Source organism: Phodopus roborovskii, unplaced genomic scaffold (assembly GCF_943737965.1).
Source record: "Phodopus roborovskii unplaced genomic scaffold, PHOROB, whole genome shotgun sequence".
In the NCBI taxonomy this organism is placed as follows: Eukaryota; Metazoa; Chordata; class Mammalia; order Rodentia; family Cricetidae; genus Phodopus; species Phodopus roborovskii.
Window position 1 is genome coordinate 7,985,275 of NW_026126578.1, and position 27,887 is coordinate 8,013,161.

Below are 27,887 nucleotides of genomic sequence, written 5' to 3' on the forward strand. Positions count from 1 at the left end.
TAAGAGGAGGCACGGTGGTGTGTGTGTGTGTGTGTGTGTGTGTGTGTGTGTGTGTGTAATCACTGCTGCTCTAGTTCATGAATGCCATGGGCTCTCTCATGTCCAGAACACAAGCATTTCACAGCATTCTTCCCCATTCTCTGGCTCTCACCTTCTTTCTGCTCTTTTTTTTTTTTTTCAATGTTTCTTCAGCCCTAGTCAGACAGGAGTTAATAATATACATATCCCATTTAAGGCTGAGCACCCTCTGACTGTGGGTGAGGGCAGGCAGCAGTATGGATATAACCAAATATTTAGAAGTAGTTTGACATCTCCATTTAACAAGACAGCAGTAGTAGGTTTCCCTTTGGCCCTATGACCTCCTGAGACACAGGTTTTTGATCAGGTTCACAGTACCAGGCATGAATCCTTTCCTTTTGGGTACGTATTCCCTGGTTGGTCGTCATTGTAGCATGTGGGGGTACATAACTAAATAAAAATCCATGTCATATTGAGAAAGTCAAGGGCAGTCTTTTGGGGCAGGTCACTTCACATCTCATCCGTAAAAATGGATCTTGTGTTGTGACTTTGAGGAGGTGAGCATCTTTAACCCCAGCTTTGGAGAAGTAGAGGTAGGTGCACTCCGTGAGTTCCAGGCAAACTAAAGCTGTGCCGTGAGACTTACGCAACCTCAAGAGGGGGAAAAAATGGATTTTGTGGGATTGCTGTGGAGATTAAAGCAGGGTATGTGACCCAGCAGCCCTCCTCATTAGATTCAACTAGGGAGTAGGGCAAAATGAACAGGCTCCATACTGTGCGCAGGCGCGCTGCGCTAGGACGCAACGGGTCGATTCTGCGGCTGCGCGAGCGCCTGAGGGTTTTTTTTTTTTTTTTTTTTTTTTTTTTTTTTTTTGCGGCTTCGCTGCTTGACGGCTGTAGCGCCGCCCCAGGTTGCCCAGGTAACGGTGGGCGCGCGTGGTCGGGAAAGGTAAGACTGACTGGAGGCCAGAGGCCTGGCGGTCCGGTGTGGGTGTGTCCCGGTGTCCAGCGCGGAAGTGGCCTCGTGCGAGAGTGGGGTGGGGGGGGGTGGCTGTCACTCAGCGTCCGTGGCACAGCGTCCTGCTCGGCACAGCTTGGCACAGCTGAGCGCTCTGCTCGGACTGACAAGGTGCCGGCGGCCCCAGACCGGAGCCGGTCTGCCTTGGCCCTCAGCTCTGCACCTCAGCTGTGCAGCATGGAACACAGGCGCAAGTGTGTTTTCAAGTGATGGGGAACCCACGAGGGCTGAGAATGGGGCTCGGTTGGCAGCGCGTTCTGTGCCCGCCTGTAATCCTCACGTTTGCGAGGTGGAGGCAAGAGGATCAGTCGGTTTTTTTGTTTGGTTGGTTTGGGTGTTGGTTTTTCGAGAGTGTTTCTCTGTATAGCTTTGGAGCCTGTCCTGGAACTCGCTGTGTAGACCAGGCTGGTCTTGAACTCACACAGATTCTCCATCCTTAGTCACGTATGAAGTTTGATGCCAGCCTGGGCTACACGTGTGGCTCTGTCTCAATCAATCAATCAATCAATAAGAGAGTTTTGCCAAGGGAGGCTTGTTTGATACCTGGTCCAAGAGTGCTGGAAAATAAATGCATCTCCCCTTCCTTTATTATTTGTTCATGGATTGACATTTTGGAGCATCTAAAAGGGGTTAGTTATGCTGACCATTGGGTGTGATGGTTCGAGCCTTTACTCTGGGCACTTGGGAGACTGAGGCAGAGAGATCATAATGAGATAGATTAAAGCTAGACAAAGCTACATAGCAACACCAAAATTTTTAAATGAAAGTTAGGCTAGCAGGTCAGGCCTTGCTTTTTGTGGACAGAAATACACCTGTGATGCTTTGGCATCAGTCATGCCCAGGTTTGGGAAGTGAAGAGTAGCAATCTTTGCAGGGACATTCAGCCCAGAGTCATGTTTCTCTCCTGTAGGGTGGGCGCTGGGACTGTGCCTCCTTCCTTTCTTTGAATGAGTTCAGTCCCCAGCACCAGGAAAAAGCAAGTTACAGCCTTGGCATTCAATCCTCCATACAACTGACCGGGTCTGCCCTATATAGTAAATGTGCCTTGGACACATAAAAGATGTCCTTCCTCTTTTTGTTTATGTATCTATTTATTGGGTGGGGGGTTGTTGTTTTGTTTTGTTTTGAGATAAGGTATCACTCTATAGCCCAGGATGACCTGGGATCTCAGAGCACTCCTTCTGTCTTAGTCAGAGGACTAGGATGACAGGCATGTGCCACCACTTGCATTCCCTAGTAACAGCTTTGAGCAAATGGCTGACCTCAACTTCTTTGTGGGATAAGGACAGTTCTCTGGGGCCATGTGTGTGTCTGTGGCCCAGTTGGTATCTGGAACCCTGAGCCTGCTTACTGTTATGCCCCGAGTCATGAGCTCCCCCCCCCTCCCCGAGAGACCACCAGGAGTCCCAAGTTCATATGCAAAAACAAGAACCTTTATTGCAAGCTCCAGCTTGGACTCTCCATTTTGACCCAGTGGTTGGATCCAGGAGCCCTGAGCTTAGTTGAGGCAGGGTCTTTAAGGAGTAAATGATGGGGGGATAGGGAAATTCTGGGCTCAGATGGGGGTTGAACTCCTGAATTGTCAAACAGTGATTGGTATTGCTGTTGCTACAAGGAAATTGGCAACTATATGCAAGTTAGATAAGCTCTCCATAATGTTCTGGAGCATCTAGTACTTTTTTGTCTCAATTCTGATTGGCCCTCCTCAGGGTAAGGGTGAGGCCTAGTCCCGGTATTGTTAGTGTGCAGCCTGTCATGGCTGCACTCAGTTTAGTTAGGCCCCTTCACTTACAATGGTTCCAGATTTATTTCTGTTGCCCTTTCACATCATGGTGTTCTGCTCACATGGCAACAAGAAGCGTTTTTGTTCTTTTAAAGCTATGTTTATTTTACCCGTGTATTTTGCCTGCATGCATGTTCTGTGTACCACATGCAAGAACAGACTAGCTGCTCACATTGTAACCACAGTCAGGAAGTAGAGTGTGGCTCCTGGGCTTGTTTTCACCACTTTCTGTGCTCTTGAGGCTGCAGCCCATGGGATAGTGTTGTCTACATTCAGGGTTGGGCTTCCCATCTCAGCTCATCTAACCTAGACATACCCAGAGGCTTGCCTGGGTAGCTATCAGCCTGACAGTCATCATATCTAGTTACAGTGACCTCGGGAGAACAGCCCTTCAGCTCCCTTACCATACAGTAAGTAGAGTGGTAACAGATGCTGTTCAACATTATACATAGCATGCACAGTAATGCTCAGGTATGTTTCCTTGACGTCCTAAGAACTTAACCTTGTTTTGATGTGTTTCTATCTGGGACACTATCAGTTCTAAGACAGGACATTGTGATGATTGCTTTCATATACATACCTGCATACATATATATGCTTGCATATATATTCTTGCACTACGACATGCAACACTTAAAGTGTTTGACCTGTGTGTCTTTTCTTTGCACCACCTGCAAGCAGTGCACACAGAGGCAAGAGGGCATTAGGTCCTTGGGACTGTAGTTACAGATGGATGGGAGCTGCTGTGTGGGTGCTGAGGATGGAACCTGAATCCTCTAAAAACAACGCTAGTGCTCCTGCCACATGATTTCTTTTAATAGTCATGAAATGTTAAAGCCGCCCACCTCCTCAGGTGCACCTCTCCATTGTCTAATGGAAGTTGGTTTCAGTGCAAGGGCACCCAGATCATTGTATTTTGTCCTTTGTGAAGGGTTATATATGTGTCCTTTAAGTTTCATGTAACGTCTCAGGTTAACTCATGTACAGACCTGACCCTAGGCAGCTACAGGTTTGAATCCCTGCCTGTCTGCTGACAGCATCTGTCTGTCAATTGCAGTGTACACATTTGCATGGACTCATGAACTGTGGCTCATTAATGCTTCCTGTTGTGAGCTGTTGCCTGGCGGCAGCCCTGTGTTATATCCAACTTGCTTTCGTGTGTGTTCCACACTTGTTTTGTCTCCTCAGGTCAGTGTGAGACCCAGAATAAAGAGGCCTTAACTCAGCTTCCTTGGCTCCTTCTAGGTAATGCCTTACCTGTTTGGCAGTTGTGTGACATCTCACTCATAACTAGTCCATAGTGAACAGACACAGCCTGAGCTTGAGCAGGACCCACAGAGAGGGCTGGAGCTCTGAGCCCCATGGCCTTGCGGTTATCCAGCATCATCGCTCTCAGGGCGCTTTTCAGGCCTTACTGACCTGAATGTTGCCTTGGCTGTGAAATGGCATTGCTGGCACTCACTTCATAACCCTTATCACCAGTTATGGGTAGTGCCACTGTGCCAGGTCCTGTCCCAAGCACTCTTGGAGTTGGCATTTTCTTTGGGCCACCAACCAGCTCCCAAATAAAGATACAGAGACTTATTATCAATTATGAATTCTCAGCTTTAGCTTAGACTTCTCCTACTAGCTCTTTCAATTTAGTTTAACCTGTTTCTGTTCCTCTACATTTTGCATCGGGGCTTTTTACCTTTTTTTCATTCTGTATTTCCTACTTTCCTGCTTCCTATGTGTCTGTCTTTCTGGCCCCTGGTGTCTCCCTGTCATTTCTTTTTCTTTCTACTTAAGCCTAAATTCTTCTCCTGCTTACTCTCCCTGCCCAGAAGTTCTACCTATACCTTCTCCTTCCCTATTGGCTGTTCAGCTTTTTATTAGATCAATCAGTTGCCTTAGGCAGGCAAGGTAAAGCAGCAACCCATCTTTACACAGTTAAACAAGTATAACATATCTTTGCTTGGTTAAACAAGTATTCAACAGCACACTCTGTAAGCCTTGGCGGCTGGGGGACTTTTGCCCAAGGTTTCACAACTAAGAGGCAGCAGCTTCCTGGTTTTAGTGTGTGCACTGTGGAAACTAGCACTCAGAGTAGATTTCAATATGGCCAGTCTGGCTTCAGAGTCCCTGCACTCACCCGCTGGCATTTGGTAGAACATAATTGACCCCTAAATGGCAGTGACTTCTTTCCTTTTAAAAGTGGGCTCCAGGCATAATGACTCACTCCTCAAATCCCAGCATGTAGGAAGTAGAGGCTGGTGGGCCAGAAGTTTATGATTATCCTCATCTACATGGTGACCCTGTTTCAATTACGCAAACAAAAAAAAATAAACAAACAAACAGAAACCCCTGAGAACTGATTGCCCCAGGGTTTATGATATATCTTAAGTCAGTCTTTGGAAGATGGAGGTCTCACTAGACTCACTTTGCTGAGGACACATTCTTGCTTGGTTTATCTGTACATCCTCAAGGAGTATTAGCAGTTCCTGGGAGGTTCTAAATGTCTTTTGGTCAAGGAAAGGAAAGTATGTTGTCCTTAAAGGCAGGAATACCCAGGGTGTGAGGCTAGGCCTTGGTGCTACCAGCTTCAGTTAAGATGGTGGCACTGGCTTCTGATCGGTCTCAGCCTTTGAGATACCCCTGGTGACTTATCTGTGCAACCATGTCCTTCTCCCATAGCGTCTTGTAATTCATTATTTTATAGATGCTCTGCCTTTTTCCAGAGACCATATAAACCTGGTTCTGTGTGTGCTGGCTGCATCAGTCCATGGTTACTGACCTGTTCTCCTCCCCTGTCCTCTAGAGGCCTGTTAGCCTTGAAGAATGGCAGAGGCAGTCTTCCGTGCCCCGAAGAGGAAAAGAAGAGTATATGAGAGTTACGAGTCACCACTGCCCATCTTTGGTCAGGACCAAGGTCCCAGGAAGGAATTCCGAATATTCCGAGCTGAAATGATTAGCAACAATGTGGTAGTCAGGGGTGCAGAGGACATGGAACAGCTGTATGGGAAGGTGAGCCCTGGCAACCCTGGTGACACCTTAAGCAGACCCTCCCAACCTCGACTGTGAGGCTGACAACTAGACACGCCCAGCCACAAACCCACCCTCCAGCACCACATAGGGTGAAGTGAGTGTATGAAAGACAAACAAGTAATTTACAGAAATGTAATGGGTAAAAACTGAAGATCACCCCCACCGACTTCTGTCCCTTCCCTGGGGCACAGGACCCAGCTCCTGGGCAGAGCCAGGGCCTATGGAAAATTCCCCCAAGGTCTCTGCTCTCTTTCCAGTCTGGAGACTTGCTAGATGAGGACAGCTTCTAGTTATGGCAGTTAGGGCTTCAAATAAGACTGTTGGCTTGCTTCCCCCACCTCTCCCGCTCCACTCCCCATATCTTTTTTATTACTGGGGAATTTTGAAAGGCAGCCTGATGGAGAGACAGCCGTTAAAAGCAGTGACTCCTTCTAGAGGTCCTGAATCCAATTCCCAGCACCAGAATGGCAGCTCACACCCATCTGTAATTCCAGTTCCAGATGATCCAGTGCCCTCTCCTGGCCTCTGAAAGACCAAGCACACATGTGGTATATAGACATACATCTGGGCAAAACACCCATACACATGAGATTTAAAGGAATGGATCGTTTTTGTTGTGTTGGGTTTTTTGTTTTGGTTTTGTTGTTGTTGTTGTTGTTTAGTGTTTTGTTTTTTGAGGCAGGGTCTCTCTGTATAGCCTTGGCTGCCCTGAAACTCGTTCTACAGAGCAGGCTAGCCCTGAACTCATAGAGATCTGCCTGCCTCTGCTTCCCTAGTGCTGGCATTAAAGGTGTGCACCACCACTGCATTCACAAAGCCTGGATGAAATGTAGCTTATAGCCAACAAGTTCACCCCTCATAAGCATACCTTTAATTCAGTGACATCGTGGATCTATAGAGTGGTTCCCTATCACCACGGTCCAGTTTTAGTATCTGTGTGTTTGGGTTGATGCTGGGGATTGGGTCGAGGTCCTTATCTTCCACCTCTGAGCTGAACCTGCTCTCCCCTATGGTCTCATACTTATGACACCAAACCCTGTCCTCATTCCTAGCTCAGAACAGCTGATGGGCATCCTGTCTGTCTTCTACCTTCTCTAGAGAATTTGCAGTGAGGTCAGTGGGGCCCTGGTGCATCATTGGGTCCTATCTGCCTACAGCTCACTGCTGAGGCCTTTGTTCACAGTATGCAAGATGGAATGAGGTTTTTCATATGCTGGTTACATTTTAATCATATTATTATTATTATTATTATTATTATTATGTTTTTTTTCTGCTTGTTTATAGTCAAAAGCAGGGAAAGTGTGCATTTGTGGGGAATCAGCAAGGAAGAGAGCGTTATGTCCAGTGCAGAGTAGGAAGGAATCTAAGAGGCCTTTGTCTGCATCGGGCCTTTGTCCACTCCCACACACAATGCATTCTTGAGTCACATGTGAAGCTGCCCCTGCCTGCCCTTGTGCCTTCAGGATGCTAGACGCAAGCCAAAGTGATTCCTCATGAGATAGGCGAGCTGGTGCTGAAAACCATGGGGCTCAGAGATGACCCCTGAATAAAGCACATGAGATCCTAAGTCCAGATCCCAGGACCCATGGGAAATACTCAACATTGATGGCGCCCAGACGTGTGCACACATGCACCTACTCTCCCATATGTACATACATGCACACCCCCCTGTGCACACATATACATGAACAACTACATACACCACACACCACAGAGGTGGGAATGTATGATCCTTAGAGAATCAGGGAAACACGAGGCTGTTGAATAGTTTTATTCTGCTACAGCTGCAGGCCTAACAACTGAGCATCGACCATGTTTCCTTTTTGGAAGGGTTACTTTGGAAAAGGCATTCTTTCAAGAAGCCGTCCGAACTTCACAATCTCCAATGCCAAGCTGGCTGCCAGATGGAAAGGTAAGCCATACAGCTTTCATTTGGCGCTTACATGTACTGGTGAGATGGTAAGCTCTGGAAGACAGGCACACTGACAACATTCCTGCCTGGAAGAACGCCTACAAAAATTTACATCAAAACAGTTCTTTGTTTTGTTTTGGTGTGACTTTTTTTTTTTTTTTTTTTTTTTAAAGAATGTCTCGATACTTAGCCCAGGCTAACCTTGAAATCAGGATCTCCCACATGCCAGCAGACCAGGCAAAAAGATCCTTATGGTTCTTGGAAATGTGTTTCACTTTTCTTGGAATGGTCAGAAGTCTTACATACACAGGGCTCTGATTTCAATCCACTGCACCTCAAAAGACAGGGGAAAGTATTACTCAGGCTCTTCTGTTACACCCTGCCTGGCAGGATGCTGTGTGCAGGAGGTTCTGCCTGCCTGTGCAGCTGTCAAAATGAGCTTGGTGTTTTATTTGCACAGGCAGAATTTACAGTAACTATGGTATTATTAAACATACTGTGGGGCTGATGGTGAGACAGCTTGGTTTGATGAAAATACTTGCTACCAACCCTGTGACCTGAGTTAGATTCCTTAGACCCTGTGTTAGTTAGGGTTCTCTGGAGCGACAGAACTGGTGTGTGTGTGTGTGTGTGTGTGTGTGTGTGTGTGTGTGTGTGTGTATTCATGTGGCTTATAGGCTACAGTCCAGCTAGTGCAACAATGGCTGGCTGTCTCCTGACAGTCCAAGAATTCAGTAGTTGTTCAGTCTATGATGTTGGCTATCTCAGCCGGTCTTTAGTTTGTGTGGGGATCCTGAAGAGGTGGGCTCTGATGCCAGCAAGGGAGTGCCTCAGCAGCAGGTTAGATGAACTTGCCAGAGAGAATGAAGGCAAGCAAGCAAAAAAGCAGATGCTTCCTTTTTCATGTCTTTTTATGTGGGCTGCCACCAGAAGATGTGGCCCAGATTTAGGGTGGGGATCCCCACCACAAATGATGCAATCAAGACAAATCCCTCACAGGTGTGCCTAGCTACTTGGGTTTAGTTAATTCCAAAACTGGCAGTCACAGACCCATGTGGTGGAAGGAGTCATTACAGTCTGTATGGAACTAATAGAATGTCTTTCTGTTCCAGGTGTGCAGACAGATATGCCTATAATCACCTCAGAGAAGTAAGTGGGGCTGACTCTGACTGTGGTGCAGTGGTATCTTGGGTCTGGTATTAGGTAATCTGTGATGACGCAACCAAACTGTCCAAAATTAATGTAGCTCAAATCGCATCTGAAATGTGTTGCCAGTTGAGGTCAGCCTCCCAAAACACCAACTCCTGTCATGTCGAGAGTGTATTATAAAGTCCTGAGATGCTGAGACTCAGTTCTGAGCAGGTCTTCCAGCCCATGTGGACAGATGGTCCTGCCTTCTTGCTTGTTCTGCACACTGTAGGGCCAGAGGATTTCACAGAAGCCCCTGTCAAGCCCTCTTAGACATTCTGGAAGCATTTCCCCTGACTCCACAGACACCTGTACAATACCCAGCTAATCCCAACATATCCAGGGCTGAAGACCCCTCCTAATCATGCTCGATGTGTTGATGACATGAGGCTAAGCCTGTCTGAGGAAGGGAGTCTTACCTCCCTGAAGGGCACCACTCAGTGACACTGCAGTGACCACAGCGTGAGAGCCCACAAGGGCTTCCTCAGCTCACGCATGTTTCCTTCAGCTGCCAGCCCAAAGGCCTGCAGACTCAGTGAGGTGAAACAACAGAAATACACCTTCAGCTCTAGCAGCCAGAAGACCAAAATGCAGATTGACAGGATAACCTCCCTCTGGAGGGCACAGCTGCCGGTGGTACCTGCAGCCCTGGGTCTTCTTGGCTAGTCCCTGCCTCCTGTGTGTGTGTGTGTGTGTGTGTGTGTGTGTGTGTGTGTGTGTGTGTATGTCTCCTCGTGTCCTCGTCTGTTAACTACACCAGTCAGGATGACCTCATCTTAAATTGAAAAAAAATACACTAATGGAATAGCTTTCTGATGACTAAGTAGGCTCAGCTTCAGAGTGAGAGGAGGTGACACATGAGAACAATAAAGCAGCTGTTAAATGGCAGTGGCTAGAGTATAGTATGTGGTGTGAGGGGTGCTGTGCACATGATCAACTCCTCTCTTGTCTCCTGAGTCCTCACCCCAGCCCGTGAAGACCCCTCAGTCCTCTTGATACCATGCTCTGCAGGTGAAGAGCTGAACCTTGGGAAGCTCCTTCCTGGAGATCAGAATTGGGCCTTCCAAAGCTGCCTCTGGAATGGCCCAGATAATAACTGGACATGGTTGATCAGGTAGGAGAGGTGGTCTGGCCAGTGGGAGAGACCTGAGATCTCTGTGAGCGAGTAGGACTAGTATCCCCAATTTGTAGGGGAGGAAACAGAAACAGAAGCTAAGTAATCTACACAGTAGTAAAAGATGGAGTCCAGGCTAAACCCCAAATGTGCAAGAACAGATTCTCCACATTGTATACTGTGCTAATACAGGTTTTGGAGCAGCCTTGCTATGTTTCAGATTTTAAATCTAAGGTTCAGTCAGGCCTGGTGGTACAGGTCTGCAATACCAACTACTCAAGAAACTGAGGCAGAGGAGAGAGGAGAGGCGGGAAAGGAAGTGGGGGGGGGAAGTTTTAATGGCAAAAGGAAGGGAGGGAGGGAAGGAAGGAAGGAAGGAACTGAGGCAGCAGCCTGGGCAACTCAGAAAGAGCCTGTCTCAAAAAAAAAAAAAAAAAAAAAAAAAAAAAAAGGAAGAATAATGCCCAGTGATAGAGTAGTTGAGCTCTTGCCTTTGCTTGTAGCCCTAAGTCCAATCTCCAGAACAGCAATAAATGAATTAGTCAAAGATTCAGTCCCAGTGTACAGGGATGTATGCTCATCTGTGTGTAGGAAGACCAATGTGGAATAACTTGGGTTCTGGTGAGCCAAGGTGAAGCAGACACGGTTCTTTCTGGGTGCAAAAGACAGTTTGCCTGCTGGATTGTGTGAGACATGATAGTTTGTGCACCCTGATATGTCCAGGTATCTGAGCACACAGGTGAGGAATGAAATTAAATGCATCTTCTTGGGTTTGGGCAGAGCCTCGGGTGTTGGCCTCTGAGGTCAGCCTTCTGCTGACCTTCTGTTTGCAATAGGTTCTGATGTCACAGGAACACATCCCAGCAATGTCCTGATACAGCCATGTTTTCATGGTCTTTGTACCTTGGCAAGTGTTCAGCTCTTTGAATATAGAAATGTAATTCGTAATGTGTTACTATATTCCGAAGGGGGATTTATTTCTCTCTCTCTCTCTCTCTCTCTCTCTCTCTGTGTGTGTGTGTGTGTGTGTGTGTGTGTGTGTGTGTGTGTGTGTGTGGTGACTGCTAATCTTAAATGTCAACTTGACACAGATGGGAAGAAGAAACCATAGTTCATTGCTTGGGTCAGATTGGTCTACAGGGCATTTTCTCAACTAATTAGCGGAGGAGGGCTAGACCACTAGGGTGGTGCCATCCCTAGGCAGGTGGGTCTGAGCTGTATGTAACACAAATAAATAAAAGATCCAGAGACAGATATTGGGGTTCAAGCTGAAGATCAGGGAAGCAAAACTGCCGGCCACTAGCTCTCACTTTTAGTCCAGGCTGAAAGGACTGAACCACACATTAGCTCTTCACCAAGTCTCAAACTGCTGCCTCTCCTGTGATGCTGGAGATTGAAGCCTCCTACTGAATCCTTGCTTCTATCTTTTATACCTCTCTAGTGCTGGGATTAAAGGTGTGAGCTATAATTCTCTTTTAGGCTGATTCAATCTTGTGTAGATCTGGGTGGCCTTGAACTCAGATCTGTCTGTCAATCCTGAGTCCTAGGATTAAAGGTGTGTATCTCCACCTCCTTAGCTTCTGGCTGCTGGGATTAAAGGTGTGTTCATCACTGCCTGATTTGTATAGTTGAGGCTAACTTTGCTTTTCTGAATCCTCAGTCAAGCTTTAATAAATCATAAATAATATATCACTACAGCTGTATAAGAAAGCTAGCTGGCCAGGCATTGGTGGCGCCTGCCTTTAATCACAGCACTCAGGAGGCAGAGGCAGGCAGATCTCTGTGAGTTAAAAAAGAAAGAAAAGAAAGCTAGCATCCCTGCCTCAAGGTCCTGCTTGAAGCTCCTGCCCAGGGTTTCTTCATAGTGCCTGTGAGTTCTAAGGGTGAAATCCTTTCCTCCCCAAGTTGCTTTTGGTCAGAGTGTTTCATCAAAACAGAAAACAAGCGTGAACTGTATAATAAGGCAAACCATTTCTTTCCATATCCAGTGATGTTCATGGGTGCTGTGAAAAATATTGATTGACATTCCCTTTTCAATACTAAACAAAGGATCTTATGAAAGGAGTATCTGTAATGAACTTCGTGATAACCAAGATTAAAAATAAGACAAAATGGATGCCAGTAAACGTCGATATTTTCTCTGCCTTATTTACCAGCATCTCTTGGTTTTAAATTACATGTTTTCACACTTTGTTAAATGGGGGTTAATTTTGTCAAAGTAAGCAAATGATATCAAAGGGCCAGTGGCACATGCGTGTTGCTGGACAATTAGATGTAGGAGAATGTGAGGGAGGCAAGCTCTGCTTGTAGCCCACCCTTAGGAACATTCGACATCCTGGTGGGCCATCTTGCCGACTTTTTTGGTCATTTTGTTGTCCTGGAGTTGTGTTACTGACAGTGTTTCTCTGGACAGGTATCAGCGTCGAGTGGAATGGGCCATGGATTTCATGCGTAGACAAGGCCAGGATGAGAGCACTGTGCGAAAGATCTTGACAGACTACACAGGGCCACTGGAGCTCCCTTGCAGAAAGGAGAAAGAGGAGACCCCACAGTATGACCCACTGAATTCCAAGGCCAACTCCTCCCTGGAAGGCAGAATGGGAAAGGATGAACTCCCTGTGACCACTGGAGGTGCTGGACAGTCAGATGACCTGCAGGGTCTCAACACACACTCAGACTGCCTACAGGAGGGGCCTGACCATGCCACACTCACTGTGTCTAGTCCATCTAGCCTTAATGGACATGTGATAGAAGACACCACAGTTCTGCCCCAAGTCCCCTGCCATAACCAGGAAGCCCTCATTCCCCAGGATGGCCCTTGGCCTGAAGACAGCAGCCGGACAACAGGAGAGAAAAGGGCTGCTCATGAGTATGTACTCGTAGAGGAAGAGCTGTGTGATGTCCAGGAGGACGAGGCCCCAGATGAGAAGGTATGTAAAACAAAGTATGATATTTCCTCATCTGGGCTTCAGTTACAGACAGCTACCGTCCGAGAACACAGCTGTTTGCCTTGGCTTTTTAAACAGGGAGTCCACATCCGTTACTGCTCTCACTGCAGTGTGTTAGGGTCCCTTTCCTTTCCTGGTAGTGACTGTTGCTAGTCTCTCACTAATGCAGGCTTTACCGTGACTGGACGTGGATAGGAAAAGTATAGCAATGGAGTTAGTGCTACCCATGGTTGTAGGCATCCACCGTCATTTCTCCAGAGCCACCTGCCGCTGACCAGCAGAAGATGTCAGCCCACGCAGATGCCCTTCACTTGCCGCCAGGCAGGCCTGTGGACAACACTGGGCCGGTATGGTGCTTTGGAGGCCACCACTGAGGCACAGTCCCAGTTGCACAGCAGCTGAGGACAGTTTCCACTAAAATTCAAATTTAAAAAAAAAATTTTTTTAAGTAAGTTAAGTAATCGTCTGTCTTATTTGGGAGAAGAAAAGCAGTGCAATTGCCTGATCTCAGGTACAGCTAAGAAAGTGAAGGCTCTGGCACATAGCTTGTGAGTGGTAGCACTGCTTTTAACAGTAAAGAGTCACATCATTCCGGGAAAATCTGTTAGCAGCAGAAACATCAGAACAGCTTTGTCCACGAAGGTTATTTTACTCAACAACATGTCAGCATTGAGTTTATCAAAAAACTGCTCGTTTGGGGATTCAGTCTTCCTGCCAGGTGGCGTTCACCTGTGTCCCAGGTGATTGGTTCTCTTCCTTCCTTTCTTTGTAGTTGCTGCAGAGAAAGAGACTGGTGTGCAGAAGAAATCCATACAGGATCTTTGAGTATCTGCAGCTCAGCCTAGAAGAGGTATGTATGCATCTTGTGTCTCAGCCTGGGTGAGTCTAGCTCTGTGCTCTGAGCACCCGAACCTCCTCAGAGAGCAGAGCAGCTCTGTATAAAATGCTGACCGTTGAGACCTGCCAGCATGCTGACCCTCCACCTGTCTCGTCAGTTCAGAGTGTGCTGGAGCTGGGTTGTAGCTCAGCGAAATCACTGAAATGGAGTGAAAGTCATGGGTTCAAACCCTCAGCAAGGAAAGAAAGCAGCCAGCTTTGAGCATTTAAGGAGTTTGTATGAGACCTCCCCTCTTCCTCCCATTTTTCTCTCCTCCTTCCTCCTTTTTTTCTTTTCCTTTTTTTCTTTTTTTCTTTTTAATGGATTCTTGCTACGTAGCCCAGGCTAGCCTGAATTCTCAGGCCTCCTGCCTCAGGTGTGCTGGGATTTAGGTGTGTACCACCGCACCCAACTTGAATCCTTCTTTCTCAGCAAGGTTTCATGACACAGATTTGTCTATTCTTTGTTTGCTTTGAGGCAGGGTATCATGGTGTAGCTCTGGCTGCCCAAGAACTCGTTATATAGACAACTAGCCTCAAACACGTAGATCCCCCTGACAGCCTCTTGGGTGCTAGGCTTAAAGGTGTGTATCACCATGCCCAGCTTACTTTCATCAGCTTTTTACAAAGTAATCTTTAGTGAGGTGTAATTAGCATACCAGTTCCTTCATTTGCAGTGTGTGGCTCAGGCTGGGGGTGAAGGTCGTTGGTAGAGTGCCCGCCTGGTATTCACAAAGCCCCAGATCAATCCCCAGGACTGCAAAAACAAAAGCAGTCCGCCTGGTGTGGCCACATGCACCTGTGGCCCCAGCTGCTTGGGAGGCTGAAGAAGGGTGATCATTTGAACCCAGAAATTCAAAGCCAGCTTAAACAGCATAGTCAGACTCTTAAAGAAAAAATAAGAGTGATGCGTGAGCTCATGATGAAAAGGACAAACTCACAGATACAAAGTAAGGCGGAAGCCGCTGCTGATCCCACACCACCAGCTTTTCAGTACTCAGGTAGCACCCCAGGCCACACCCTAAGGCCTGTACCCCAGAGCTGTTGGCAGAGAGAATCCCCACAACAAGAGAGGGAGAGAGTTCAATTTTTTTTTAATTGCAGAACCGACTGACTGTTTTCAATTTGCTGTGTGACTCTGATCACGTACTGACTGCTGAGTGAATGAGTTGATTCTAAGCATTTCTTTCTGCAGAATGCCTTAGTGTGCTCCACTCACTGAGTTAGTCGCATTCTGAAGTGTCCTAAAACAACACTGCCCCTCTGATGTGTTCCTCTAGTAACTGAGACCCTCCCTTCTTGCATCCATCTGCTCTGCACACAGAACTGTCATTCTGCTGAGGGAGGCGGTGGGCCCTTCCTGGGCTTCTCGGGTAGCTCAGCAGCACCACAGCTCCTGACAGACTTGTAGGTCTCTGGAGAATTTGTTGTGTTTGTCCACAATGGTCATTTCAGGGCTGTGTCTGTCATCCTCTGCTCCCTGGTCCATGCTCCTTCCTTCTAGTCTCATCTCATGGACCCCTTCACTGTACTCCCTCACCCCTTGGTCCCCTCTTAGTGAAGCCCTTGCTGCCCTCTATAGATAAACACACCCCCTGCTCCCACCTGGATCCCATTACCTTCTTTCCCGTCCCCCCTCCCTGAACATTTCATCCTCTCACATCATCCTTTCTGTTTTTATGACCAACACACATAAATTTAAATGTAGATTAGGGGAAAATACAGACTACAGACGGGGTGAGGGGGGATCCTGCAGAATTTGACCTTCTGAGCCAATGGTTTATTGTATTGTGTTTGACATAATGATCTTCATTTCCCTGCAAGTGTATCGTTTTGCTTTTCTTTGTGGTGGAATGAAATCCCACTGTTGGTGTGTGCCATGATTTCTGTATCCTTTGTACACAGTAATTGTCCTTGGGTGATGAGATCCTCCTTGTGAGCCCTCTGGCTGACTGTTGGGGGGAAGGGAGGCTGCTGGGGCCTGGAAGGAATGATGCAAGTAGGGATGTGTCCCTCCTATTATGGTCTTTTGTTCAGCCAACATTTCGGGAGGACCTGAGTGGCAGGCAGGGCAGGGTCGGGGGGCCTCCTCCTTCCTGTTCTGGGGACCTGCAGTTGGGGCAGAGGAAGCGAGCTCCTGCAACAGCACCTGCCCCGTCTGCCTCACCTGCATTATCTGCTCCAGATACTGTGGGGATTGCACTGTGCTTATTTCATTTCACGGGAGAGGGAACATCCACAGGGGTGTCTCTCATTGACCCAGGATTAGGGCTCAAGAGGAAGTCACACATAACGAGAACAATGGAATAGTGTATGTGCTGGTCTTAAGTTCCATGTGCATGGTCTTAGTGTCTCTGCTAAGGACTGATTTGTGTATTATCTCAAGTCCTCGTATCACCCTAGATCCTGTTGTGATCTTTCTGATGGGGAAGAAACTGAACCTCAGGCTGGTTAAATTCCTTGCTCAAGATCAGTACTTGGACCTAAGCCATCTGACTCTACAGCCTGAAGTCTAAAACATTTGCAGTGACAAATGGCAGTAAATAAGATGACGGTGCCCGGATCATAATTCCATGGCACAGCATTTGCTTAGCATGCCTGCAACCCTGGCTTTGCTCCCCTCCATGTTAAGATAGAAGTGAAGTGATAGACAAAGATAAATAGATCTGAGCACTGTAGCCCACACCTTTAATCCCAGCACTGCGAGGCAGAAGCAAAGGGATCTCTGTGAATTCCAGGTCACTTACATGTACATATCAGGTTCCAGGTCAGACAGGGAAACCCTGTCTCAAAAAACCAGAAAAGATGAGTAGGGAGAAAATACTGACCTCATCAACATAGCACATGAGAGGTGTCACCCGAGTTTTCTGGTGGTGACATTCCAGGATGTTTCCCCCAGAGGGCTATAGTGAAGATCAAATGAGATGTGTCATGTGTTGGGTGCCTTTCCTGGAAGGTATGAAACTACGTGTACATCTCACCAAGGATGCAACATCTCTGAGTACATGTGGCCCCAGTTTAGTTTTTTTATGCTGTCTGTTGTCCTGACACAGAATGGCAGGTACTTTTGTTTGTTTGTATTTTCCTCTGAATTTAAACTGAGCTCCAGCAGAATTTGGCTTGATTGTAACTTGTGGAAGGATGTGACTTGCTAAGGAAAAGCTTGAGGGGAAAGAGTTGGGGGTACACTTCAGATGCGTCCTTTCTGCTTATTCAGTGTAACAGTCCTCTTTGAGTTCATGTTCAGTATCAGATACCACATTAACTTAACACAAATGTGGTTGGGTTCCTGACTCTTCGGTGGCCTTCATTCCCTCCCCCATAGCAAGTTGTCCTCTCTAAATTGTTGGTGCCCATCATAAATAAGAAAAATTCCCCAGGTGGTGGTGGCACACGCCTTTGATCCCAGCACTTGTGAGGCAGAGGCAGGCAGATCTCTGTGAGTTCGAGGACAGCCTGGTCTACAAAGCTACAGAGAGAAACCCTGTGTCGAAAAATTCATAGGGACTACACCACGTGTGTGGCTTTTGCCTTTTCTCTGGATCTCTGGATGCTGACAGCTGTAACATAGATAGCATCTTCCATGGGTGGCTTCTTCTCTGTCCTGTGTTGAACCCTGCCCATAGCAGACTATACCACTCTGATTGATTCTTTGTTTGCTCTTCCTCTCCCCCCACCCCCTCCACCTCTGGCTCTTCCTTTAAGGAGTCATGTGATCACTGAATAATGCTGCTCGGTAGCTTCCAAGAGGTCTGCCTCTGAGATCTGATTTTCCAGTGCTGTGGGCTCTACCTGAATAAGCCATGTGATGGAAAAACTGTCCTCAGGTTCACCTCTACCTCAGCACCCAAAAGGGAAAGCTTGCTGGTGATACCAGTGTCGCAGACCTCCCTCCCCTGTCTCGTGAGGGTTTGATTCCAAACCCTTAGTGAGATGGGAGAGAGTAGTTAAGAGCCCTGGCACTTAACTTCAAGAGAACTTAAGTTCTGCTCCCATTACCCATGTGGTGGCTCCAGTTCCAGGGGATCTGATGCCCTCTTCTGGCCTTCTTGGGTCCGTGACACATTAATGGTACACATACATACATGCAGAAAAAAAACATACACATAAAATAAAAATTAAAAATTTCATTAATTTAAACTACTAAGTGAAAGCTTGAACCCAGGTCTGCTTAGACCTTATTCCGTCTCCACCGTGCTCCTCTGAGGCCAATTCTTTTTTGTATTGCACTATTCTGAACCAAGGAATGCAAATTTGACAAAATGAAGGGAACCTGTCTGCCTGAGGGGACAGTTTTATCTTTCTGTGTTATTTCTGGTCACCCTGGGCCATCTAAAAACTGCGGTATTCAGTCTTAGGAAAGGTGATGACAAGAGTGAGGCCAAGGCAGGGCTGTAGCCGGCCTTTGGGCTGTGGCAAGCACTGAGAACTAGACAGCTAGGGCCATGTGACCAAGCTGCGGCAGGTGCAGAAGCCCCTAGTGGATCTAGCCACCTGGGCCTGAGCCAAGGCAGGCATTGGGGGATTGGGGTTTCTTTTGTAAGGGTCCAGGCATTATGCTGGCCTTACCCTGGCAGAATGCACTCAGGCAATGCTCTGGTCAGCCCAGGATTCCATGACTACTAGTCTGCACACAGGTGCAAAGGACCCCTTTAAAAGGAAGACCCCCTGCCCACTTATACTCTCTTCCCCTCTCTTTCCTGCTGTTCCCCTGTGGCAGACAGGACTTCTCCTGTTTCCCTCTTCTCTGCTGCCCTCTCTCTCTACCTCTTTCCTTCCCCCTTTTCCCTTTCTATAAAGCTCTCACTAAGCTCTGTCTGTCTGACATGTTTGTTCCCCACCTCAATCATCCTCATCTGCCATGGAATCTGCCACGGTTCCCTTGGAGCTTTATCATAGCACCTTTAGTTCTTTCTTTGTTTTAAAGATTTAGTTATTATTAGGTACACAGTATTCTGCCTGCATGTATGCCTTTGTGCCAGAAGAGGGCACCAGATCTCATCACAGATGTTCGTGAGCCACCATGTGGTTCCTGGGAATTGAACTCAGGACCTCTGGAAGAACAATCAGAGCTCTTAACCTCTGGGCCATCTCTCCAACCCTCCTTTCATTCTTTGAACACAAGCATTGAACACTCGCTAGAAGAGAGCTAAACAGTCTTGTAGGCTGAGAGACAGAGCTTCTCCTCAGAGAGGTGCTTGGACGCAAGACATTTCCAGACAAAAGCAAGTGCTCTGGAGGAGGCAGGCAAAAGAGTGGCTAGAGCCTGTGGTGAGGAAAGGACCATTAACACAGCAGAGAGCAAGAGTGGTCCTTGGAAAAGCAAGAGTGGGAAGGGCTGAGCATATTCCAGAAGCAGGACTGAGCCACCACATCCTGCTGTAAATAGTACTTATGTGAAAACTTTTCATATATATAACTTTTCCAAATCAAGCTGAGTGAGAATATTGGTCCTGTTTGGCAGATCACTGTAAGGTCTGGCTGTTACGAGCTCTGCCATGGTCTCACCACAGGCTTGGAGCGTGTTCTATAGGAACACGAATGAGGATTTTGTTTTGACTTTGAGGCGCCCTCCAGGCAGCCTTAGAGACCTGCAGCTGTGGAGAACACTGTGTCCAGGGGCTCTGGATAGTTCTGAGGAGGCCCTGCACACTCTCATCCCTGGACATTTCGGCCTTTTAGCTTTCTGGCCACTTATTGCCATACATACACCAGGCCAAGTCCTGTTTGTACTCAGGGACCCTCCTGCCCAGAACCTGGAGGCAGGGGCCATTTGTCATTATTTGTGGCTAGCATGTCTCATGCCCTTTCAGATACTTTGGTTCTAGAAAAGTCATATTGGAGTGTAATTTGACAGAGTAGTTCAGGCATGCAGGAAGTCCTCGGTCTGCAGTCAATAAAATACAAAGAAACCCAGTGTCGCTATAAGCTACCTTTTAGTACTGCCTACCACCCCATCTCCTGGGTACCTGAGACCTGATGATCGTAGTAGATCCTGATGCCTGGGTCAGAAGACACAACATGCGGCTGATGGGATGAGGTTAGTGTTTGGAAACACGTTGACTTTGTCAGAAAGCTATTTTTATTTCTGTTGGGTGATGCTGGGGTGAACCACGGGCGTGCTAGGTGGCTGCTTACACACCCATCCTAGGAGAGCAGCAGCGTTTCTAATGAGATCTTTCCCCGCTTTGTTGTAGGCGTTCTTCCTGACGTATGCCCTGGGATGTTTAAGTATTTACTATGAGAAGGTAAGTTTCTGTGTACACATGATTTCATAGTCCCATGTTAACAGTGGGTTGACCCCTTCCCATGGAGCTTTAATGCAAATGTGTCAACTTTGACTGGAAAAAGTAGGAATTGCCTTTTTTCCTGTAAGTTTTGGGTTTGGAGCCTTAGCTGGAGCACTTCAGGCACAAGCCAGGGTGACCCTTTTAGATTGGGTCTTCCTCAGAATCTTCGGGAAGTGTGGCTTGTTATGCAAGAAGGAAACCTGTATCTGGATGGTTCTAAAACCACCAACAAAGAGCAAAACCGCAGCTGGGTGTAGCTCAGGAGCAGAGTGTCTGCTTGACATGCCTGAGGCCTCGTTCCACCCCCAGCACTGCAAAATCATCAAAGTCACCAATATACCCGTCCTGTACATGCCTGTGCCAGGCCCTAAATTCACTGGTTTTTGTTTGTTTGGACTTTTTATATCTTGGTTTTGTTTTCTGTTTTATTTGATTTTTATGTTATAGGCATTTTGCTTGCATGTTGGTGCAGCCCATTCATGCTGGGTGCCCACAGAGGCCAGACAGGGCCTTGGATCTCCTGCAACTAGAGCACAGACAGTTATGAATTGCCATGTGGTTGCTCTTATTTAACCACTGAGCAGTCTCTCCAATCCTTTGTATTTGCTTTTGAGTCAGGATCTCCCTTTGTAGCCTAGGCAGGCCTGGAATTCACTAAGTGCTAGAATTACATGTGTGAGCCATGGCTCTTAGCTTGCCTGTGCTGATTCTGATCCTTCCTGACTCTTAGTAGATGATGCATTAGCAAGCTAACTGAGGCTCAGAGAAAATGAGAAAATAAGCAACTCAGCCAAGGCCACCTGGCTAGTGTGTTTAGAATCAGCTGGTAAACCCATATCTTGGTGACTTCAAAGTCTGTGGTTTCACCTTGGCCAGGGTGTTGTCATCATTGACCCTTTGGCAATTGAAGAGGGGGTGCCTTTGGGAAAGAATCAACTCATCAGCTGGCTGGGGCTCAGCCACCTGTGAGACAAGCTCAGTTCAGCGCAGGCTAAACTTTAATTCCACAGATATGGATGGGCCACAGCTCACTGGCAAAGGGTCAACAAGGCCCTGGGCTTCATCTCTAGAGCCAGGGTTCATCTTTGGGTCTTTAATGAAAATTCCTTTTACAGAATTATTTGTACTCTCCTGAGCCCAGCCTGCCATTGCAGTAGCTGCTCTCTAAAGGGCAGTGTTTTAACAAGCTCCAGTGGGCTTGTCACACTTGAGTCCAACACCACACCCAGATTCCCACCTTTTAACATGGCTCTGACCCTTGCCCTTTGCTGCTTCTCATTCCTAGATGTTAGTCTTCCCTCTTCCTTTCCCTATCCCTCTCCCAAGGCCTGGAGCCTGTGTATGCTGAGCCCATGCTCCATCACTAAGCTGCACCCCGGCCTCAGTGTTTTCTGGGTTCTCTAAAGTCTTGCTGCAGAAGAGATGAGTGAGAGCCTCGGGTGGGAACCACATGGGTCACTGGAGACTTTTCTGGTGGCACTTGGGAAGCAGACATGAGAAGACTGCAAGTTCGAGGCCAGCCTGGGCTATCGTCATGAGACTGTCTCACCACCCACAGAACCAATTTTAATGTGCATAGCTTTTTTAACTGCACATGTGCAGGAGGGCAGTAGAGTACTTGAGTAAGTGCGCACAAGGCCCAGTCTTGCACACCCAGCACTGCAAGGGGAACGATTAACCCAACATGAACCAAATTACCACTCCTGGTGGTTGTTGTCACGTAGTCAGTGTGGGTCCGGTCTCTATTGCTGCTGCACTACCATTGTAATCCAGATGTCTGCTCCCTTACTGAGTGGGAGTAAATACATGCAAACTAATGTCTTTTTTTTTTTTTTTTTTTTTTTTTCCACTTTAGGAGCCTTTAACAATAGTGAAGCTCTGGAAAGCCTTCACTGCAGTCCAGCCCACCTTCAGGACTACCTACATGGCCTACCACTACTTTCGAAGCAAAGGCTGGGTGCCCAAAGTGGGGCTCAAATACGGAACAGATTTGTGTGAGTAGTTCTTGGTGTATGTGGCAGATTCGAGGACACAGTCAGCCCATTTTGCCTGATGATACAAAGGCTGGGTATTTGGATGGGATGGGTTAAATCCACAGTGAGAAGGCAGTGTGCTGGGGAAGCCCACAGGCAGATGAAGGCTCTTTTAATCATGGACAAGAGTTCTATGGCACCTGCTGCACCTGAGCCATGAGCTTGTGTGATTGTGGTCAGGCCTGTGTCCTTGCAGCTTCACTTGCCTCATCCTCCACACGAGCAGAGTCCTAGAGTTGTGAAGATGTCCCCAGCTGTCATTTATTGAGGACATATTGTCAGGCATGGTGCTGTACATTCCTGTGGCACTTTCCTTATGCCAGCCCTTTGCTATTCTGTATGCCACTTGTGCTCCTTATTCCATTGGGAGAGGAAAGGCCACGTACCCTCAGTGTTTCCAGGCCAGTCACTTTCAGGCTTTGGTTCTAGTGTACAGGCTCACAGGCACTTCTACATGTCACTGCCTCCCCAGTGGAATGTGAGCATAGTGCGAGAGAGTTGTGTCTGGGAAGGGCTAGCTGGGCAGAGCAAATTGCAGGCACAGAGGCTAAGGCAGGACGCGTTCAGCAAGTCTCAGGAACAGCACAGAGGCAAGAGTGTGGAGAATATGGGTCCCAAGGGAGTCATGCTGGGACCAGGTCTGGGTTTTAGGGGAGTGATAAGTCTTCCAAGTGACCCAATTTAGTGGGACCCTCTGAGTGCTGTCTTAACAGTAATGGAAGAGAACCAAAATAGAGGAGAAACTGGTCAGCAACGCTGGGCCTGACAGCCCACCAACACAATGGAGTGGCACTGTATGTAGAGGAACCAGGTGGCTTGTAGGGACTGGCTCGTATCTTTGTTGTTTTCAGAGACTCATATTGCGAGTCCTCATCTCAGTGGTTGGCCACAGAAGCATTTTGGGTTTCGGGCACTAACAAGAGAGGTCTCTTGGCAAAAGACCTTAAACACTAGGCTGGACTTAATACTCTTTATCTTTTTAATGACTTTATGCACAAGCATGTTTCATGTTGTGAAAGTTTCTAACACACTCAGCAAACTTCAGATTAGGGGCCTGGGTGGAGCTTGATGGGAAGCTTAGGCCTTTTGTGTCTGAGGCCCTAGTTGTGATCCCCCACAAGGAAAACTTCAGATTTTGGAGCCTGAGACATTATTGATGCTCTCTCTGATTGTAAGAGGAGACAAACAGTCCTGGGGTGTGGGAACACCATGACAGCCCCTGGGAGCTGTAGGTGTCAGGGACCCAGGCTAGTGACCATCTATCTTTGGGTTCCCCTCCAGCCCTGGAATCATTCCTAATAGTCACCAGATCCCATTTCCATAGGGGTCATACGAGTGAGTGCTTCCTGGGTCTTCAGAAGTGTTTGTGGAACTCAGATAAAAATTTCACAGTATTTGAAAGGTCTGAAAAGGTACAGCCTTTCAGGTCTTATATTTAACTTGGGCCAGTTGCTTGTGGTCTGGGCCAGGGTGTCAGTTTGGGCAGTGGTTTGTTTGTTTGTTTTTTCTTGTTTGTTTGGTTTTCAAGATAGGGTTTCTCTGTGTAGCTTTGGAGCCTATCCTGGAACTTGCTTTGTAGACCAGGCTGGTCTCGAACTCACAGAGATCTGCCTGCCTCTGCCTGCCAAATGCTGGGATCACAGGCTTGTGCCATCGCCAGCCAGCTTTGACTAACTTCTTTGGGAGAAGGAGTTTGGATCTGAAGCAGGCTGGAGGGCAGAGAGCAGAGTGCCCTCATGCAGAGAGCTGGGTGTTTGCCTCGCTCAGCTTGACTGTAATGGGTTAACATCTCCCTTCTCTTCTTTGCAGTGCTGTATCGGAAAGGCCCTCCATTTTACCACGCAAGGTTTGGAAATTTTTAAATAAATTAAATGAAAGAACACAAGGGAATTTCTGGCTCCATTTAATTTTCAGTATCTCAGAAACAATTAAAAGTGGTAGCATAGGCCTTTAATCCCAGCATTCAAGAAACAGAAGCAGGTGGCTCTAGGAGTTCAAGGCCAGCCTGATCTACAGAGCAAGTTCAAGGACAACCAGGGCTGCTCTTCCAGAGGGTCAGGGTTCAGTTCCCAGCACATGTAAGCATGTGGCTTACAACAAGAAGATCCAATATCTTCTTCTGGTATCACAGACACAGGCATGAATATGGTGTACAAACACATATGTGGGCAAACACCTATACTTACTTTTTTAATACTTTATTTTATGTACATTGATGTTTTGCCTGCATATATGTTTGCATAAGGGTGTTGGATCCTCTGGAACAGGAGTTACAGTTATGAGCTGTCATGTGGGTTCTGGGAATTGACACCAAGTCCTCTGGAAGAGCAGCCAATGCACTTAACCACTGAACCATCTCTCCAGCCCAAACCTAATATTTATAAAAATAAAATATGTATCTTTAAAAAGTTATATTCCTGTCCAGGTGTGGTAGAACTGTCTTTAAGCCCAGCACTCTGAGGAAGCAGCAGGTGGAGCTCTATAAGTTTGAGATCAGCCTGGTCTACATAGCAAATTTCAGGCTAGCCAGGGCTACATAATGTCTCAAAAAAAGAGAGGAAGGAAGGAAGTTTGATCCCACAGGCTTCAGGCTGAGCCTGGGGTAGAATGCTTGTATGAGGCCCTGGGTTCCATGATCAGCCCTGCAGGGAAATGATGGGATACTGGCCTTGTTACACTGTGCACATCATGGACGTGTACAGTCTTCAGAGCAGCCAGTGAGTATGAATATCCAAACAGCCATATGAATTTACTGTTTTCACACTGAGAAAAGTATTTCTAGTCTTTCCTGTCAGGAAGTGTGCCATCAGCCTAAAGGGGGTAGCTTCCCATCCAATTGGTCATTAATAATTCTCTTTAGCGGTGTAGGCTTTTACCCCCAGGCGATGTGAAATCCTTCAGTCTTAGTTTTTAGTAAGACACTGTTCTCTGAACAAGTTGATAGTGTAGCTCTTCCAGGATGCCTCTCTTGTCTTCCAGCTATTCTGTCATCGTTGAGCTAGTGGACGACAACTTTGAGGGCTCCCTCCGAAGACCTTTCAGCTGGAAGTCACTGGCTGCCTTGAGCAGAGTCTCAGGCAATGTCTCTAAGGTAACACAGCCTTAGCCTTGCCTGTCACTTACATAGTTCCTTTGTAAGTGGGAATGTGGGGGATGGAGAGATGGTTCCGAGGTTAAGAGCGCCTGCTGCCTCATGCAGAGGACCCGAGTTCAGCCCAGCATCCATATCAGACAACTCACAACCATCTTTGATCCAGCTCCAGAGGAGCTGGCGCCCTCTTCTGGCCTCTGTTGGCACCTGCACTCACATGGCATACACACACACAGAGAGACACACACACATAAACAAAAAGAAGGATTTGTTTTGTTTTTATTTTTTCAAGTCATTTTGGGCTCAGTGTCTCAGGGCTCACACTGAGCTTCATTCCAGAGGACCAGAGCATCCATATCAGGCATCCCACAGCCGCCTGTGACTCCAGCTCCAGTAGGCCCAGTACCCTCTTCCAGCCTCCACAGGCACCTGTACTCACATGCACATACTACACACAGACACAAAGACACACACACATAATTAAACAAAATAGTAAACAATGTTAAGTTGCTTGTACAGCTCAGCAAGGTGTACACACCTGTAATTTGGATAGTGGAGACAGGAGGCTCATGAGTCTGAGCCAGCCTGATTCCCCCACCTGATAGCACAGGTAGTGTGTGTTCTCCATCTTAGCTGTGCAATCCATCAGCTTGTCTGCTTTGTCACATCCTCTGGGTAATTATAAAAGCCAGGTCTTTAGAGAAGAGCCAGATCTAGGCAGAAAGCAGTGAGCAGTGAGTACATACCACGGTGTGTCCAGTGTACATGGGGACTGGTGGGGTGCCCCCCACACACACACACACATGCTGGCACACGAGGCCTCTTTGTTACACACACACACACACACAGGCACACACACAGGCACACTGAAGCCTCTTTGTTTCTCTGCAGGAGCTGATGCTGTGCTACTTGATTAAGCCCTCTACCATGACTAGCGAAGACATGGAAACCCCAGAGTGCATGAAGAAGATACAGGTTCAGGTCTGTGCGTGCAGAGGCAGAGCCACAGCCCCCTAGAGTCTGCTCCCACTGCATCCTGTGGGAGCTGGCCAGGAAGGCCCATTTCTCAGGGAGGAAATGCTTCCTCTGGCCCCATAAACCTCTCTGTCCTTCTTCCCAGTGACCTGCTAGAGGCCACCATTCCACGGCCCCAGCCTGTCTGTCTGTTGCTTCCCCATCTCCCGCTGTAGCCAGGCCAGGTCTCCCACAGGTCTTACTCCCAGAGACCAGCTGTCTCTCCCTCCTCCAACTTCTCATGTGACTTCCTTCAGCACTGAGAGTGAAAACACGGGGCCCAACTCATGCCAAGTGCCTGCTCTTCCACTGAGCCTTGCGACCCCACATCTCAGTCCTCGTGCCTGCACTGAACCAGGCGCCCTCTAGTACTGGCGGTCTTTCCTCTGCTGGGACTCCCAAGTTCATCATTGAGTCCCCGGTGTCTGTTGCTGTTTCTGTGCCCTTCCCTTCGCCCACTGCCTGGAAGACTTCCAACAGCACAGCCAGTGTGCCCTTGCATCCTCCGTGGTCCCAGTCTCCCTGTGGTCCCAGCGCCACCTCCCTCCATTTGTTCTGATCTTCTCTAGGTTGGTGATTCATAAAATACCAACCAAAGTTCACCTCTCACTTCCATGGCTGACCAACAAATGCCCGTGCACCCCAGGCCAGTCCTGGGGGTTAGGCCTTCGTCATTAGTTCAGTGGTGACAGTGAACAGGTTTCCGTGTGAGGGTCACGGTGTCACATGACTGGGACTCCCACTTTTTTTCTGAAGCCCAGCCCTCTTTTGCTCGGTTACAGGAGGTGATTCTCAGCCGTTGGGTTTCTTCACGGGAGAGAAGTGACCAGGATGAGCTTTGACCTTTCAACCTCAGAGTCCACAGTTCACCAGCAACTCTTGACTGTGGCAGAAGTCTGCCCTGAAGGAGCATGAGCAGGTTTGGGGATCAGAACCCCATGTTCTGCTGCTTTAAATGGAAAATCTACTCCTGTGGCTCAGCCCACCCAAGGACTTCAACCAATAACCCAAAGGATTGAAAATCAGTGATGGCCTGGAAGCCTTGAAATACTGAGTGACTGATGTCTTCTCAGTGAACTCATTATTTGACATGTTTGCATGTTGAACACAAAATTATACAGTATTAGCTATTTAAAATGCATCTTGTACCAGGTGGTGGTGGCACAGGCCTTTAAATCCCAGCACTCAGGTGGTAAAGGCAGCTGTATCTCAATGACCAGCCAGCCTGGTCTACAAAGCAAGTTCCAGGACAGCCAGGACTGTTACACTGAGAAACCCTGTCTTAACAAACAAACAAACAAAGCAGTAAAGCTTTTGGAAAGTTAACAAGTGTGGTTTACATTTAGCAGAACATGGCATCACCCCCATCTTCCCATGGGTTAAAGAGCAGAAAAATTTTTGCCCAAGAGGCATTTGGGCATGTTAGTCAGTTTTTGTGTTTCAGTAACAGAATGCCTGATTAGATATCACGTAAAGAAAGGCTTATTTGGTTCATGGTTTTCATAGCTGGAAAGTCCAAACATCATGACACAGGTCTGGCACTTGTTGTCGTCATAATATTCTGGAGAAATGGGAAAA

General features: G+C 47.5%; 1 protein-coding gene across 1 annotated transcript; it reads left to right on the forward strand.

Annotated features, from left to right (window-relative positions):
* Positions 1–923: 923 nt before the first annotated feature.
* Tsen2 (tRNA splicing endonuclease subunit 2) lies at positions 924–27,457 on the forward strand. Its single transcript, XM_051203726.1, has 12 exons — positions 924–967; positions 5,617–5,822; positions 7,674–7,755; positions 8,868–8,904; positions 12,471–12,987; positions 13,778–13,855; positions 20,079–20,129; positions 22,027–22,165; positions 24,014–24,050; positions 25,184–25,295; positions 26,187–26,276; positions 27,092–27,457. Exons 2-12 carry the CDS (start codon positions 5,637–5,639, stop codon positions 27,149–27,151), a joined length of 1,389 nt encoding a protein of 462 aa, XP_051059683.1. The 5' UTR covers positions 924–967; positions 5,617–5,636; the 3' UTR covers positions 27,152–27,457.
* Positions 27,458–27,887: the final 430 nt, after the last annotated feature.